Source organism: Callorhinus ursinus, unplaced genomic scaffold (assembly GCF_003265705.2).
Source record: "Callorhinus ursinus isolate GAN/ISIS: 27379988/994484 unplaced genomic scaffold, GSC_fseal_2.0 scaffold8, whole genome shotgun sequence".
In the NCBI taxonomy this organism is placed as follows: Eukaryota; Metazoa; Chordata; class Mammalia; order Carnivora; family Otariidae; genus Callorhinus; species Callorhinus ursinus.
In genome coordinates this window covers 12,805,220-12,823,107 of record NW_027397070.1, presented here as the reverse complement: position 1 = coordinate 12,823,107, position 17,888 = coordinate 12,805,220, and the positions used below count along the sequence as shown (strand labels likewise).

Genomic DNA, 17,888 nt, shown 5'->3' with positions numbered 1-17,888 from the left:
GGGGGGGGGGGGGGCGGGCAGAGGGAGAGGGAGAAGCAGACTCCCTGCTGAGCAGGGAGCCCAACACAATGCAGGACTTGATCCCAGGGTCCTGGGATCATGACCTGAGCCAAAAGAAGGTAGAAGCCTAACCAAGTGAGCCACCAGGCCCCCTCCCCCATGACCACTAATTCTTAAATGTTTGGATCACATACTCCCCTGCTGTGTTAAAACTGTCAGGAAAATTTATTTTTTTCTCAGAATCTTAAGGGCTTTACAAAATTTCTTGTCTGCAACTTAAGTAATATTTTGGCAAATATGCGTGTTAAGTGCTGAAATATTTTTTGAAAGCTAAAATAAGGTGAGGTGTTCCCTTTAAAATGTTGTAAGGTAGTGCCTTAAGTAGGGTAAGTGCCTGTTTCAGTATCCTTGCTTCACTGTAAATACATAATTCAGAAAGATTTCCTTTTAATGACTTAATGGGGAAAGTATTTTAGTAAGAATGAAAGGAATTTTCTAAGTGGCAGTTCTATTGTTTTTATTTCCTTCATTTTGGGTAACATGCATTCTGTGTAGATTTAAAGAGATAATGGTGAGATACCAGTCACTAAATCAAAACAAACTTTATATCTGGTTATCAAAATAATGTTAATTTTAGAAAATAGGATTATATAGAAAAGTATATGAAAAATATAATCCTCCAAACCAGTGCTTATTTATTGATAACTTACAATACAGTTGTTTCCAGTTTTTGTGCATGTGTACATATAAGACATAAAAGCATAATTAGACTTGGTTATTTTTAGTAAAAACCATTTTTCTTTTAAAGACTTAAAAGAAACCATGAGAGACTATGGACTCTGAGAACCAAACTGAGGCTTCTAGAGGGGAGCGGGGTGGGGGGTGGGTTAGACTAGTGATGGGTATTAAAGAGGGCACGTACTGCATGGAGCCCTAGGTGTTATACGCAAACAATGAATCATGGAACACTACATCAAAAACTAATGATGTAATGTATGGTGATTAACATAACATAATAAATAAATTAAAATGTAAAAAAAAATAAAGACTTAAAAGAGGCAAGGAACATAAAAAGTAGCAGCAAAAACTCTTCTTTCCTGAGAAGTGACTTGTGAATGAATTCATCATTTGCCAAGCAGTTGTATAAATTTACAACACTTTCCGGGTGATGTTAATAAGTATTGAATGGATTAAAGATTTACAGTGTATATCAATATATTAAAGGCCCCCAGAAGTCCAGTTTTAAAAAAGAGACACACAAACACATACCCCCCTCCCACAACTTTATTTTTCGAACTTATTTAAGTATGGAGAACTTTTCCAAGTACACACGTTGACATTCTATGGCATTATGGTTCCAGAGAGAACAAATTCGCAAGACATTGAACTAACCTCGTAATTTTAAAAATTAGCTGTGAAAATTGGACAGGATTATTTTTTATACAAGCTTATACAGTAGAAATCTGGATTGTTGGATTTTTTTCATTGTCCCTTATTGTTGGAGGCAAATTGAAGGCCTAGCGTTTGCTTCTTCAGGTGTTAGGTGCATTGAGGGGAATGAGGGCGATGAGACTGTGAGGGGGAGAGATAGGGAAAGGAAAAAGAAGTTTTATGAGAGAGTTTTTTTTTTTTTAAACAGTGCTAAATTTTAAAAAGAAAATTGCCACAGTCTTAGATTCTTTTTTTTTTTTATTTTTTTTTTTTTTTTTTTTTTTTTTTTAAGGATTTTATTTATTAATTTGAGACACAGAGATAGAGAGAGAGAGAGAAGAGAAAGCATGAGCAGGGGGAAGAGGCAGAGGGAGAGGGAGAAGCAGGCTCCTCGCTGAGCCAGGAGCCCGATGTGGGGCTCGATCCCAGGACCCTGGGACCATGACCCGAGCCGAAGGCAGACGCTTAACGACTGAGCCACCCAGGCGCCCCCACAGTCTTAGATTCTCAACCAAACTATTTGCATGTTTCCTTCCAAGGTTTGACTCAGTTTTACTGTAGAATAGTTTAATGTACAGAGAGAATTAATAAGGAAAATGAACTGCAAAGGAAGAAATTTTTCATAGTTTTAGGTCTCTCCGTCATAAGAGCAGGCTAAATGAACTCAGAGAAATATTTCCTGGGCACATTTAAGATCAGGAGCTGAGGTTTCTGTAACTGCTTCACCAAAAACCAAAATACTCATACAGTCACTCTAGCTTTTGGTTAGAAATAGAGTTCTCTGGAAAAATACTTACCTGATACTCTTGAATACTTATGAGGGTAAAAGGAAACTGTTTAATTCCTTTTTTTCTTTTAACATTAAGATTTTTAAAAATGGACCATCAGATTTTAAAGCACCCTATTTCTGTCCAGCCCTTTTTTAGCCTCCAGTATTCTTGTTTATTTTTTTTATTTTTTTTTTTTCTTTCCAGTATTCTTGTTTAGATGTCCATTCTACCTACAGTGTTGTGTGATGCTATTTATAGCTTTATACAGACAAAACTATTTGAATAGCTGAATATCCTTGACGAGTTTTTCTTAAGCTGGGGGTCTCGTTCAAAGGCATTTGCCCTACATGTTTCATTAGTTCTTAACAATAGACTCATGTGTAACAATTGAAATAATATTTTTTCCCAGGCATCTGCCCCAGGTTTTGATGTAATATGCTGGGGGTTGCACAAGCATCTAACATTATTTTTTAAAGCTGTACAAGTAATACAGGTGTCTCTAGGCAAGCATGCTCTCCCTGTCCCTTATTCCTAAACTAGATTATACTTTTAAACATTTGGTAGGCTAGGCTAAACAGTCTTTTTTTTCCTGATACATGGATTACAGAGAAGCCAGAAATCTCAATAATTGTTCTTAAGCAAATTAGCTTTTATTGCCAAAAATAATACTTTAATGAAAGAAGCAATGTAAAAAAACATGAGCAGGTGGGCACCTGACTTTGTACTTTTCCAGCTGTTTCTTACTATTTTCTGATTAAGTAATATAGGTGTCTCACCCGGAAATTAAGTTTACAGATGTACTTTCTTTGAACTAGTTCTCAACTGCTCACTGGTTTGTCCTACTTGCTGTTAGACTCTAGTCTATCTAGGCCATTTACATAGGCTGCTAGTATTATTTAACAGTGCTTCATTATTTGAATTGAGCTCTATAGAGCAAAATATTTTGATCTTTCTACTTCTATTTTCTATCAGGAGAAAGAAAATGTTATCTCTCATGCCCCATCCTGTTCCTAAATTCTGCCTAATCAGGAGGAGAATTTTCCATCTCCAGCCAAACAAGTAGGCCCTTCTTTACACAGCCAAGGAATTTCTTTCTTATCATCAATATGTGATAGTAATCTTTTACAGATTTTCTACCTGTAATCTGCTGGTTCTAGCATAATTCCAAATCAGATTTGTTTTGTTTTTGCTGAAATAATTTGTGTTTTTTTTAAAGTACATCTCAAAACTTGAAGCTAACTTAAAATGGCATTATATAACATGTTCATAAACATAACAGTGTAATTTTTTTTAAAGATTTTATTTATTTATTTATTTGACACAGAGAGAGAGCGAGAGAGGAAACACAAGCAGGGGGAGTGGGAGAGGGAGAAGCAGGCTTCCCGCTGAGCAGGGAACCCGATGTGGGGCTCGATCCCAGGACCCTGGGATCATGACCTGAGCCGAAGGCAGATGCTTAACAACTGAGCCACCCAGGTGCCCCAATAGTGTAATTTTCTTAACATAAAAAATGTATTGGTTGTCTATTTCCAAATTTTAAGAGTAAGGGAAACAATATTAGAAGGATGAAAGAGTAGAAGATAGTTTAGTGGTTTAAATTTTAGTGGTCTAAAATTAAAATTAATTATTTGAAGTTGATTTGCTTTTAATTTTTTTGTATGTGAGTTAAAATTTCTTTATTAACTTCTCTAAGCAAGATAATTATGAGATTGGAGCATCAGAAGGAGGCTTCCTGATTTAATGACAGGGAAAACCAAGTTGATAAATCTGTTAGAATCTATAAAGTTCAGCAAAGTTGCCAATGTAAGAACAATTTAGAAAAATCAGTAGCATTTCTTTACACTGTCAGTGACCAAAATATAAGCAATAAGACTCACAATTGCAACAAAACATCAGCATAAACAGTTTTTCCATGATTTCAGTGATGTAATACTGCTTTGAATTACCTATAAATCCAGTCTTAAAAAGCACTTTTTACTAGACTCTTTTAGTAATAATATTAGAAACATGGATGCTCTGTGGTTCTTCCCTTGAAAGTACATTGCCATATTGCCCAAATAGGCAAAAACATTTTTTAATTACATAAAGGACATTGTCATTTCCTTTAGGTAAATCCAGAAAAAAACTTCAGCTTTAAAATGGCATGAACTTCTTTGTAAACTAATATAAATGATATTTATGAATTCAGGAGCTTTAAAAGTATTGCTGATAGCTAGTGTTTATGATTGATCGAGAATAGAATTTAACTTTGGGTAAAAGGGATTTGGCACTTGATTCTGTACCTGTTTTCTAAAATTATTAAAATTTTCTAGTGGTATGTTAGTGTTATAACTTAAGAGATTTATTTTCCTGAAGAACTAACTTGATATTTTATGAATTAGCAGCTACAAATTTTTAATATAAAAGACATGCTATCCTTCTGCAAGTGTTAGTGTACTAAACCTCCACTATGTGACGAGTTATTTTAAGCAATGGAAATATTGTGATATTAATACAAACAAAATCCTGAAGAAACATATTTCTAATGGAAAGAAATTTTTTTACACATTGCAAGCTAATATTACACTTTAATTTACGGCTTATCATTCAAAATAGCAAAAAAAACCTTTTCTTTGAAACAGAATATTCAGGAAAGAAAAACTAATCCATTCCAACACTTTAATACTAAACATCATTAAGGAAATCCAGAGATAAAACTTGACATTTCTCTTTGTAGGCTCTATAGGAAGCATTTTATCAATGTCAAAAGTTTTTTAAAATTTGTTAAAAAACTTTTTTCTTGTTTTGCTCATTTAATGGTTACTGATACTTTAGATTAAAATAATTTAATTTAGAGGCTACTGTTTTTCAAGGTAAAATATAAGCAGCATAATTGTTTTGAAGACCCATTTTTGTTTAAACCTAAAGCCACTGTTATTTTCAGCAATCCAATACAAAGTCTGTCAGTTGTTTTCTTCTGTATCATTTACTAGTGTTTGTATTTGACTGAGTTTTGATTTCTAAGATTCTTATCTATATAGAGATAAATCATTATCCTGCTTTATAATTTAATACATTTAATTTTTGTCAATTTAAAAAATTATTTGATGAATATATGACATATATTATTCAGGATACTTAGAACACGGACTAATTTTTGCCCTCAAATCCCACCTCTCAACTTTCTAGCTGTGTAACCTCAGACGAGTCACTTAAATAGTTTCTTCATTTATAGAATGGGGACAACAACACCTACTTCACAGTGTTGTTGTGAGGATTAAATGAGTTAATATATGTAAGATCTTGTAACAGTGCCTAGCATGTAGAAAAGACTATATGGTTTAGCTATCATTTAGTCTTTTTGTCCTTAACAGAATGCAGGTGTACAGGCATTTCTTTAAATTTAAGGCTTGCTCAAGTCAGTTATGCTTAAGTGCTGACATTGGTTTCCTGTCAGCAATTATTTTCTTCTTTGATGTTATACAGTTACTATTCTTATATGCCCATGTAAGAACTATATTTAAAGCTTAAATATTGTTTTTTTGTTTAAATTTAAACTTAAGTTCTCAAGCAGTGCATTATTGGTAGAAAAATACATAAATATTTTTAAAGCTCTTGTCTTCTTAAACTTGCATGAAAGTATTGGATATTCATATGTGATAAAAAAAAGTTTAGAGAAAAAACAGACTGAAATAGTGGTTAAATTTTCTAATTATGCAAGGTGAGGACTGGGTTGAGAAGAAATTCTTAAAGAGAACTTCACAGTAATCTTTACTGGCTTGTTTAGAATAGAAAAATTATGAAATGTCAATAAAGGAACTTAAAATTTAAAAACTAATATTCTACTTTTCTGAAGTTCACATATTTGCTAGAATCATAACATTACTTTTTTTTTTTTAAGATTTTTATTTATTTGACAGAGCATAAGCAGGGGAGCGGCAGGCAGAGGGAGAGAGAGAAGCAGGCTCCCCACTGAGTAAGGAGCTTGACCTGGGAGGACCCTGAGATCATGGCCTGAGCAGAAGTCCAACGCTTAACTGACTGAGCCACCCAGGCGCCCCATAACATTAGCTTTTAATAAGGTTTTAAATTTTTGATTTTGAATTGGAGCAGATAAAGTCTCAACTATATAATTTTTAAGAATTTTTATAGAAAATTAGATAGTTTTTATCCTTTGCTAAGTCCTATTAGGATATTTTGTGGAAATAAACTTGGAGTGCATTTTAAAAATAATCTCTGTCCTCTAGGCCGAGGTTCTTTTTTTTTTTTTTTTTAAGATTTTATTCATTTATTTGACAGAGAGAGAGACAGTGAGAGAGGGAACATAAGCAGGGGGAGTGGGAAAGGGAGAAGCAGGCTTCCCGCGGAGCAGGGAGCCCAATGCGGGCCTCGATCCCAGGACCCTGGGACCTGAACCAAAGGCAGATGCTTAACGACTGAGCCACCCAGGCTCCCCTAGGCAGAGGTTCTTATGATCTCTTATGGAAGATAAAATAAAACCAAAATACTTACATTCGTTAAGACAGACAAAGAAGCATTAGTTATCTGCCGCAGTAATAAATAATGGGATTACATGCCTAAATGTTTAGTTTCTGAGGAAATGTTTCACTTTTCATTTAAAAGAATTTCTAAATGGAGTGTGTGAAGAAGAAGCCAGTGTCATTTTTAGAATATTCCCCTCAACTTAATGATAAAATAAATTAATTGTCTTAACTTCTGGCGGTATTGTGTATTTGACCTGTGCTTGGAATCTAAATGTATATCTTCAGGAATATAGTGGAATCTTATCATAATACAAACTTCCCTTGTTCTGATCTATGTATAAAGTGACTCCTTGTGGACCTCGTACAAAGAGGTTGATACGGATAAAATAGCAGAAGGACCAGTCTCGCTTTTTATTCATAGCATGAATCCCCAAAATATTTTGAATTACTGTCCCCATTTTATAAATGAGAACACTGGTCTCAGAGTCTGGAGTAAGAAAACTTTAGTTCTGGACCTAGCACCATCAATAAGTTAATTTGTGATCCTGGATAAGTCACTGTTTTACTCTGGATCTAAATCTTCTCATTTTCCGTTACTGCTTTATAAGCGTAATGATTAATAACATCTGACTTTTTGACTCTTTGTCCTTTTTTCATTATATTTTGCTGGCTTACAAACAAATTTTTTTAACTTATTTCTTGGTAAAGGCCAAGATGGATACAGGCACTGTATTTTAATTCTAATATTTCTAATTTGCATATATCTGTAGTTTAGTAGTATTTCAACTTGTGATTTTCAATTTCATAAATAATTTTGAGGATTTCCCATACACTTAGCAGCGAAAGCAATGCAGTGACATGGAACACTAAGCCTGCTTCTCATACTTTATGGTTTCACCTCTTTGGGCCTCCATTTCCTCAGTAAGAGAATTAAATTAGATAATCGGTGATGTCCATTTTGACTCTAAAATTTGTGATTCTTAGAGATGTAAGAAGACATAGATACGTTTGGTTTTTTATGATTTTATTTAGAGAGAGTGTGCATGCATGCCCGAGCAGGGGGAAGGATGGAGGGAAGAATCCCAAGCTGACTCCCTGCTGAGCATGGAGCCCAATGTAGGCTCGGTCCCAGGACCCTGAGATCATGACCTGAGCTGAAATCGAGAGTTGGACACTTAACCTACTGAGCCACTCAGGTACCCCAGAAGACCTAGATACAGTTTTTAAGTTTGATATTTGTTTAATGGTAAGGGCCAATGATAGGCAGAGAAGGTTTCTTCCTAGTAGATTAAATGGTGTTTGTAAGAAGTGGAAAAAAAAACCCCACAATGTAACACTGTATTTTATTTGATAGGGTAAATAGATATTAATGCTATAAAAAATAAAGTAAAACAGCTCAGTAGAACAGATAAATAGTTTCCTAACAAAGAGAACTTTGGAAGAGGGTGGAGATTTCCATTTGTAATATGCGATCAAACAAATACGCAAGATTTGAAGAAAAGATGCCTCTTGCGTGGTAAGGAAGAAATGAGAATTTATGAGACCCTTTAAGATTCTATAGCAGAATAGTTAAATCAGCTTTCTGTGTTCAGATCTACTTTTTCTGCTTGGAACTTAAACAGGAAAAATTGAATAGCAAGTTTAAATTGCTTTATTTATTGGCACAGCTCTATCTTTAACTGCACTTCCAAATGTTTCATCACCTCACTGTTACTATGCATGTTAACATTTTAAAATGTATTCTGATAGTTTTCTAATTCACTACATGCTATATTGGCTTGTGCCCATCATTATTTAAAAACAGATTTCTATTTTTAATAGATTTTATTTCATTGAGCTTACCAAAAAATCACAGAATTTTTTTTTACTTTAAGCATATGCTTAGGGTATGGTTGAAATTAATACTATTTTTTTCATGTTCATATAGTTCCTACTCTTCATAATTTTTCTTTTTTACAGATATTGATGATGCTCAAATACTTCCCCGCCCAACTAGAGTCAGACATTTTTCACAAAGTGAAGACACTGGAAATGAAGTTTTTGGTGCTTTGAATGAGGAGCCGCCATTGCCTCGAAGTAGCAGCACTTCTGACATCTTGGAACCATTCACTGTTGAACGAGCCAAAGGTGCAGTTCCTGTCATTGACAGTTCATCCCGTCATGCACCAAGCTTGCAGAGTTCCACAGAGGCTTCTTCAATAACTAGATCCACTGAAAGCCACATCACTGATACTCATAGTAGAGAGTCTTCTCTGGAAGTTGGTGATAGCATATATGACCATCTTTGTCACTTAATAGATCCAGTAGAACTTGCAGATTCAGCTTTTGAACAAATCCAGTACATTGACCTTGAAGGAGATGACGATCTTCTTTCCTCCCTGAAAGAATATTTTAAGGAAAACCAGGAAAATCATAGTAAAAATGAGTTAGGTAAAGATGCAGCTTCTGAGGAAGTGATTATTGCAGTAAATAAGGATGAACGATCATCTTTAGATAAATTAGAATACATAGACCAAGAAAGTAAATCAGAAAATACTGCCTCTTTTGTTGGGACTCCTGAAAACATTCAGTTTCAAAAAGAACCAAACTCAGCTGTCTTCATGGGTAGTATTGCACCTAACCAGTTAGACAGTTTTGTGAGAACAAAAAGTGATGAAAAATCTAAGGAACTAAACAGTGATAAACTATCATCAGAACCTAATTCAGGTAGCCCTTGTGATAAAGAAAAAAGGAAGCACCTGTATAGACAGCCAGCCACAGAATTAGATGCCTGTGTAGATATAACACTAGTCGAAAAGGTTAAGGGTGTGCAAATTAATGAAAAAATCACTGTCCCACATGTTATGCATGCCAAGAAAACTACACTAAAAACACCTGTTAACCATAGACTGCCTCATGTTACAAACACTAGCAAGCTTTCTCCAACTAAAAGGAGCTTGTCTGAAACAGTAACTCATAGAGCCAAAATCATGAAAATTGGTACTAAAAAACGAAATACTGTTCATGTTACTTTTAGACCATCTACTGAGTCAGTTCAGTTTTATAATCCTCTGGAAAACAAAGAGGCCCCATGGAAGATGAGACTGCGGAGACTTGGTGGCTTTAGTAGTAGTAGTAGTAGTAGTAATAGCAGCACTAGCGGCGCCAGCAACCCCCATACCGGCTCAGATAGTTTTACAGAGTTAGTAAAACCTGGTGTGTACAGGCCTCTAGATACAGTTGGTACAGCATCAGTAAGTAAAACAATGAAGGAATCTACAGAGATTCCCACCACGACATTACCAAAAGAAGGAATTGCAAGTAATCAGTTAGGTAGCCGTAGTACTCTTAGGTCATCAAGTCATGAGGCAGGACTACCGCAGGGCTCCCTGGGTGGCGTTTATAAAACTGTTGTCCATGCTCTTTCGAAGCCGAAGGCAAATGTTTCCCCACAGAGGCAGAACAGAATGCCACCAGAGGCTCCACTGAGGGATCTGTACAGTCATGTAATGGGCTATTTTGGAAGGAAAGCTGCAGGTGAGCACTAATAGTGTGCAGAGCGCAAAAGGAGAAAGACAGCACCAGTTTGGCTTAATGCAACTGAAGCAAGCTATAAGCAATCAAAAAGCTTTGGGATGGTCACTGCTTTCTCTCTGTTTGGTTATGCATGCGCCTTTTCCCAGCTGTATTTTTCCCAGCATAAAATGTTTATTTAAATTACTAATTTCCCTTATAAGGCATTTAGTTAAACCTCTTTGCTGCTGAACAAGATAGGAAAGAGGAGGATACAAGAAAATTTTAGTGACCTTTCAGAGGCTATCGAAATCAGATATCTTTCTGAGTATGTACTACATGAGCCATGAAATTAAGTTTAGTAGGTAGTTGGAATACTTTCTCCCCCTGCCCCCTTATAGTTTATATTGAAGAGGGTACTGGCTATGTCTAATTGAGTTCATTATTTTTATTGCTGATTTAGTTTTATCTTTTTTCTTGGAAGAAAATTATTTTGATATTATGTAACATAATGGAAATCAAGGTCCTACAACCAGCACCAACATTTTTAGTTATCACTGAAGGAGAAATTATTTCTTAAATCTCAAAGTGGATTTAGTTACTTTTCATGTAAGCCATTTCAAAACAAGTTGTAGGCTTTTTAGTTTTGCATTCATTTGTATAGAATGCAAGTCCTTAAAACACTTACCAGTACTTTTCTTTTTTTCTGAGATTTTAGATGTGCATAAAGGTTTCATGATAGCCAATCATGATTTAAATATGGAACCTCTATGGACAGATTACAGAAAGCAAGATTATGGTAACTGTCTTCTCTTATCTTGATTCAAATTTAAAATAACTTTACAGATATAGAAAATAAACTTTCAGCAGTAAGGTAGGTTTTGATTTTGTTTGTTTAACATGGTTTTGTTAGCATGATTAACAGAATGCTGTATAATGCATCTTGCATTGAGCCATTAATGCCACTTGAGGGCAGTATTCGACAGCTTAGCAAAGCCTGGCCAGTAATATAAAGATAATGGTATTTCACAGTGAACTCTTGACCAGTGTAATTTTCTTAACCTGAAATGCTTTTTAGTTCATTGGGAATATAAGCAATGCTGGTTTTCTTTTAATTGCAGAGAAATTAACTTTTCAACAGCATAATAGTAAAATAAATATCTTATGTTCTATAAGTTTTTCTCCCAAGTTTAAAACTTTCTTGTTAATGTAGTCATAAAGAAATCAGAATAACTCTTTGGGTTTTCTTTTTACAGAAAAACCTTTGTGAGAATAAACCTCTTTTTTCTTAAAGCAATAACATTAAGACTTTGTAGTGAACAGAAATGACATGATGTCACAATTAGAGATTTTTTATTTATCTAAACCTAAATGCGTTTGTATCCCACTGAGATGTACATAGATTCAAGGGATAGATTCCTTGTAAATATTCCTTGGAAGAATGGAATTCTAAGTTATTAAGGCTCTAAATAGAAGCATAGAGGCAGGAAGAAAGATAAATATACCAGTTTCTTTATAGGCAATATTAACCTAACTCCAACTAGTGCTTATCTATAAGCTTTCTTGCTGTTTAAGGTTATACTGAAGATTGACTAACATCTGCTTAGTTAAAATAAATACCAATTTACTAATTCCTAAAATTAAATCTAAAAGGAGAGAAATTATTCATAAATGCATGTTTGGCAAATAATTGATATGGCATAGGTGATTTGTTTTGGGTTGTTTTTGTTTGTTTCAAATTCAGGAAATGCAGTTAAGTCTTTTCTCACTATATATAGTTATTTATTTATTTTTAGTCAATAAAGAGGACATGAGCCCAAAACTGCCCCCTCTTAATAGTGATATTGGCAGCAGCAATGCTAATGTTCCTGATCTGATGGATGAGTTTATAGCAGAACGACTTCGAAGTGGTAATGCCTCAGTAAGTGTTGTTTTATTTTATTTATTTGATTTAGCAAGGAGACTAGAGAAGCTAAAAGATAAATACCTGTGCGTGTGTGTTTGTAAATTTTTATTCAAAATAATCTTCCTCTAAAACTTACCCCTTTTTTGAATTAAGATTTTAAATTATACTTTTACAGTATTTTTTATTTAAAGACATAAAACAAATAGGCTTATAATTTTGACCAGGGTAAAAGATTAGAATACCTATTTGTTTAACCACTTAGGTATAACCCCTACCTTCCGAGTCTTCCCTCTCTGTTTCGTCTTTGCTCATAGGTTACCTTCCTGCCCACTGCTGACCCTTAGCAAGAAAGATAACAAGAGAGGTCTTCTGACCCAACTCCCATAAGTTTGATAACATAAATATTGATTGCTTATTCATTACAGATAACTTCAGAATAGATTTTAAAGTTACCTTTGTTTTATTAGAATTATGGCAGAATGAAAATAGAAGGAATTTTACCCCTAATAATGCTTTTAATTGTTAAGGAAAGGTAAATATATGTGGAATTGCTTTTTTTAAATGGTCACATTCCACTGGATTTTTTAAAAAAGGTTTTTATTTAGGGGGGCGGAGGTGCAAAGGGAGGAGAGAGAGAATCTCAAACAGACTCTCCACTGACCACAGAGCCCAGCACGGAGCTCAATTCCGGGATCTTGAGATCATGACATGAGCCAAAATCAAGAGTCATTTGCTCAACGAACTGAGCCACTCAGGGGCCCCTCCATTTGGATTTGAACTTGTGAATGTCTGTAACTCCATTACATTTACCTTTTATTTTTAGTTTAGTTTTTTCCCTTGAATGGGAAAAAATAATAGAATCATTATATATAATCATTATAGAATAACTTCTTTGCCATCATTCTGTCCTCCCTCCACTATCTCTACTATTTGCTGCTGCTTTTTCCATTTGAATACTTCGCTCTTTCTACTCTCTTAACTTCAATCCTTTTGAGGCTTAAAGAGTCTTAGGCCCAACACCATTTCATAACTGGATCTCTACTTTAGACAAACCAACAGTAATTCAGGTTATGGCTCCATACAGTTACATAGATTGTTCGGTTTTACCTCCTCCTACTTCAGACCCTAAATCTCAACGTTTATTGTGGTAATTGTCTTGGAAACTCAAGATTTCAGATGTTTAATGAGAATAAGTTTTTTTAATAGTAAGATGTTTCTTGAATTTTTAGACTATGACAAGAAGAGGAAGTAGTCCAGGCAGTCTTGAAATTCCCAAAGACCTCCCCGATATTCTAAATAAGCAAAACCAAATGCGCCCTGTTGATGACCCAGGTGTGCCCTCTGAATGGACTTCTCCTGCCAGTGCAGGGAGCAGTGATCTTATCAGCTCAGATAGTCATTCGGATTCTTTCAGCGCTTTCCAATATGATGGCCGAAAATTTGACAGCAAGTATCTTTTCCTATTTGAGCAATATGTGTTTTTTTTGGTTGATTGTTTTCTGTTTGAGACTGACTTATGGATTATGTAACCATCACCTTCCTCTCTAATGTTACTAGACAAGGGTTCCCACGTATTTTGATTTCATTTTTCAGTGAAATTCCAAAGGAAGTTTTAGGGAATTCAAGTCAGGACCACTTTATTTCACCAAACTAAAGCCCCTGAAAAAACAAAAACCACTGTCCTTTCATAAAACAAATGATATTTTAAGACCAAACATAAAGAAAGGAAAAAAAAAATTAGAGCGGACTTGACATTAGAATAAAGAACAGTCATAGCTGTGAGTTGGTGATTTGGGAACCACTATCTAGTTAAGTTCAGTGCTTCAGTATGTTCGGTACAGTTATGTTCAATGTTCCATTACCCAGAGCTTTTCTTGAATAATCACTTCATGTTAAAATGACAGCATTGATATTATTTGGTGCTGTATCACTCCCACATAGCTTTTCTGCTATAATTCTATAATAATTACACTTGGCAGTGAAGAGTACCAAAATTTAAAAAAAGAACATGAAAACCTTGGGAACCAAGTTAGTGAAGAGCTGGGAGATGCATTAGAGAAACATGTTTACTGCTTTCATGGATTATATACTACTTTGATCTCAGAACGGAATATATGATTTAAGACAAAAATGGTTTTTACCACATATGTGCCATTTTTATTATATATACCTGTGCTAGAGATTATAAAGTTCTTGAAAAGCATATTACCAGCCATCAGAAAACCTGGATAAGAATTGTGATGATACATCATATGTGTCTGTTTTTTGTTTTTATTGTTGTTAGTAATAAGCTATGAGAACCTTTAAAAATGTGTTTCTAATTATAAACTGCAAACAGTTAACATTATTTGCACTTGTCTGAGTGGTATATAAATAGAATAGATTTAAGGGGAATGTTAATGTTTAATCGTTTCGCTGAAGTAGCTTTGTCTCTTTTTTTTAAAGATTTTATTTATTTGAGAGAGGGAGAGGAGAGAGCACGAATGGGGGGGGCAGGGGCAGAGGGGGAAGTGGACTTCCTGCTGAGCAGGGAGCCTGACTCAGGGCTTGATCCCAGGACCCAGGGATCATGACCTGAGCCTAAGGCAGATGCTTAACTGACTGAGCCACCCAGGCGCCCTGCATTGTCTCTTTTGTAAATACTTTTGTTTTGTAGTTGAGACTTCTGTGTACTAGCATTTCTTCTTCCTTTAGATTTTGGCTTTGGAGCTGATGCTGGGATTACATCCTCTGCTGATGTGGATTCAGGTTCTGGCCATCATCAGAATGCTGAAGAACAGGAAGTGGCTAGTCTAACCACACTTCAGATAGATTCTGAAACAAGCAGTCTTAATCAGCAAGCTTTCTCCGCTGAAGTTGCAACGGTTACTGGTAAAGTTACTCAAGGGAATGTCTTCTTAAGTGCATTTTTTAAGCCACCAAAGAATCTGTTTAGGATTTTATTTGATAGGTTTTAAGTATTACTTATTAGAATTTAAGTATTATGTTTTCATTCATCTGTATGTAACAATGGAGGGAAAAAATGCATTAATATAAGAGTTTCTTAACCTGGAGTCTACTTGGTAAGTTTCAGCGGACTAGCTGAACTCCTAATATTGTGTACAAAATTGTATATATGTTTCCATCACTGCATTTCCTGTAGCAATTTTTAAATAGATAACCAAAAAATAGTTGAGAAGTACTATCTTCTTTTCACTGTCTTTCAGTCAGCCCAGATTTTTATAGATTTTTGACAAAATATTTATTATAGAAACTGTAGAGAATACTGCCTAATGGAAGGCCTATTTATCAATATACTGATATTCTATATTTATACAGTAAATTATGCTTTTCAGGAAATTTTTTATGTGGTCAAATATATGATGAGTGAGATCTAAGAAATTCAGTCCTGAAATGCAGGGTCACATTATTGTAAGATTTGGGTAGTGACCAGAGGGATCCTGAGCAGCTAGTAGCCCATAGATGAGGGGTTTCACTGTATGATCCAAATTTACTCTGTTAAATTTTTTTTTAGCTTTTACTTTTTTATTTGAGAGAGAGTGAGAGAGCACGAGCCGGGGACAGGGTCGAAGGGAGAGAGAAGCAGACTCCCTGCTTGAGCAGGGAGCCTGAGGCAGGACTCAATCCCAGGACCCCAGGATCCTGACCTGAGCCATCCAGGCACCCCTAGAAGTTTTTACTTCTTAATTCTCCCATTCCACATCACCCTCCCCTTTGTCATGACAACCACCGGTCAGTTCTCCGTATCTGTGGGTCTGGGTTTTGTTTTGTTTTTTTTTTTAGATTCCACATATAAATGAAATCATATGGTATTTGTCTTTTTCTGTCTAACTTATTTCACTTAGCATAATACCCTTCAGGTCCATCCATGTTGTCACAAATGGCAAGATTTCAATAGTATTCCATTGTGTATAAAAACCACATCTTCTTTATCCATTCATCCTTCAGTGGACACTTAGGTTGCTTCCATACCTTGGCTATTGTAAATAATGCTGCAGCAAACACAGGGATGCAAATACCTCTTTGAATTATTGTTTTTGTTTTCTTTAGATATATACCCAGTAGTGGAATTACTAGATCATATGGTAGTTCTGTTTTTAATTTTTTGAGGAACCTCTGTGCTGTTTGTTCCAGATTTGCATTCCCACCAACAGTGCACAAGGATTTCCTTCTCTCCACTTCCTCACCAACACTTGTTATTTTTTTATCTTTCTGATAATAGTCATTTTGACAGGTGTAAGGTGATATCTCGTTGTGGTTTTGATTGACATTTCCCTAATGTTTAGTGATGTTGAGCATCTTTTCATGTGCCTCTTGGCACATCTCTGTGTCTTCTGAAAAATATTCAGATCCTTTGCCCATTTTTTAATTGGATTGTTTTTTGTTATTGAGTTATAGGAGTTCTTTATATATTTTATATATTATATATTTATTGAGTTCTATGGATCTTTATGTATTTATATATTTTTTATATATTTCTTCATATATATTCATTTATATATTACATATTTATTGAGTTCTATGGATCTTTATATATATTTCTTCATATAAATAGGCCCTTATCCAGATATATGATTTGGAAATACCTGCTTCAATTTAGTAGGTTCCCTTTTTGTTTTGTTGATGGTTTTCTTCACTGTGCAGAGGCTTTTTAGTTTGATACAGTCCCACTTGTTTTTGTTTTTGCTTTTGTTTCCCTTGCCTGAAGAGACATCTAAAAAATATCACTAAGACCAATGTGAAGGAGCTTACTGCCTGTGTTTTCTTCTAGGAGTTTTATGTTTTCAGGTCTTCAATCCATTTTGAGTTGATTTTTGTGTATGATATAAGATAGTGGTCCAGTTTTATCCTTTCACATATAGCTGTCCAGTTTTCCCAATACCATTTATTGAGGAGAATATCCTTTCTCCATTGTATATTTTACCCTCCTTTATTGTAAATTAATTGACCATATATGCATGGGTTTTTTCTAGGCTCTCTGTTCTGTTGATCTCTGTGTCTGTTTTTATACCAATAGCACATTGTTTGAATTACTACAGCTTTGTAGTATAATTTGAAATAGGGAACAGGATACCTCCAGCTTTGTTTTTCTAAAAATTTGTTTTGGCTGTTTAGTCTTTTGTTGTTCCATACAAATTTTAAAATTATTTGTTCTAGTTCTGTGAAAAATGCTATTGGTGTTTTGATAGGAATTGCATTGAACCTGTACATTGTATTGGGTGGTATGGACATTTTAACAATATTAATTCTTCCAACTCATGAGCATGGAATATCTTTCCATCTATTTGTGTCTTCTTCAGTTTCTTTAATCAGTGTCTCATAGTTTTCACTGTATAGATCTTTCACCTCCTTGGTTAAATTTATTCCTAGGTATTTTATTCTTTTTGATATTATAAATGGGATTGTTTATGGTTCATTATTAGTGTACAGAAACACAGCAGAGTTTTTACGTATTAATTTTGTATACTGCAGTTTTACTAAATTCATTTATTTTAACAGTTTTTTGGTGGAATCTTCAAGGTTTTCTATATGTAGTATCATGTGGTCAGCATATAGTGATAGTTTTAATTCTTCCTTTCCAATTTGTCTACCTATTATTTCTTTTTCTTAACCTAATTGCTGTAGCTAGGACTTCCAATACTATGTTGAATAAAAGTGGGGATAGTGGGCAAGCTTTCAAGTTTATTATTGAATATGATATTAGATGCTGGTTTGTCATATATGGCCTTTATTATTATATTGAGGTACATTCCCTTTATACCCAGCTTGTTGAGACTTTTTATCATAAATGGGTGTTGAATTTTGTCAAACACTTTCTGCATCTAG

General features: G+C 34.7%; 1 protein-coding gene across 3 annotated transcripts in view; it reads left to right on the top strand.

Annotated features, from left to right (window-relative positions):
* Window positions 1–17,888, top strand: part of RALGAPA1 (Ral GTPase activating protein catalytic subunit alpha 1) — a 253,647-nt gene that overhangs the window by 107,538 nt on the left and 128,221 nt on the right. For 2 of the 3 annotated variants that reach the window (XM_073895100.1, XM_025870163.2), the window contains 4 exons: window positions 8,624–8,791; window positions 11,953–12,077; window positions 13,292–13,508; window positions 14,757–14,933. In XM_073895100.1, the coding sequence (XP_073751201.1) occupies window positions 8,624–8,791; window positions 11,953–12,077; window positions 13,292–13,508; window positions 14,757–14,933 (687 nt within the window). Of the gene's footprint in view, window positions 1–8,623; window positions 10,181–11,952; window positions 12,078–13,291; window positions 13,509–14,756; window positions 14,934–17,888 lie in introns of all 3 variants that reach the window. The other variant, XM_073895099.1, reaches the window with a different exon arrangement.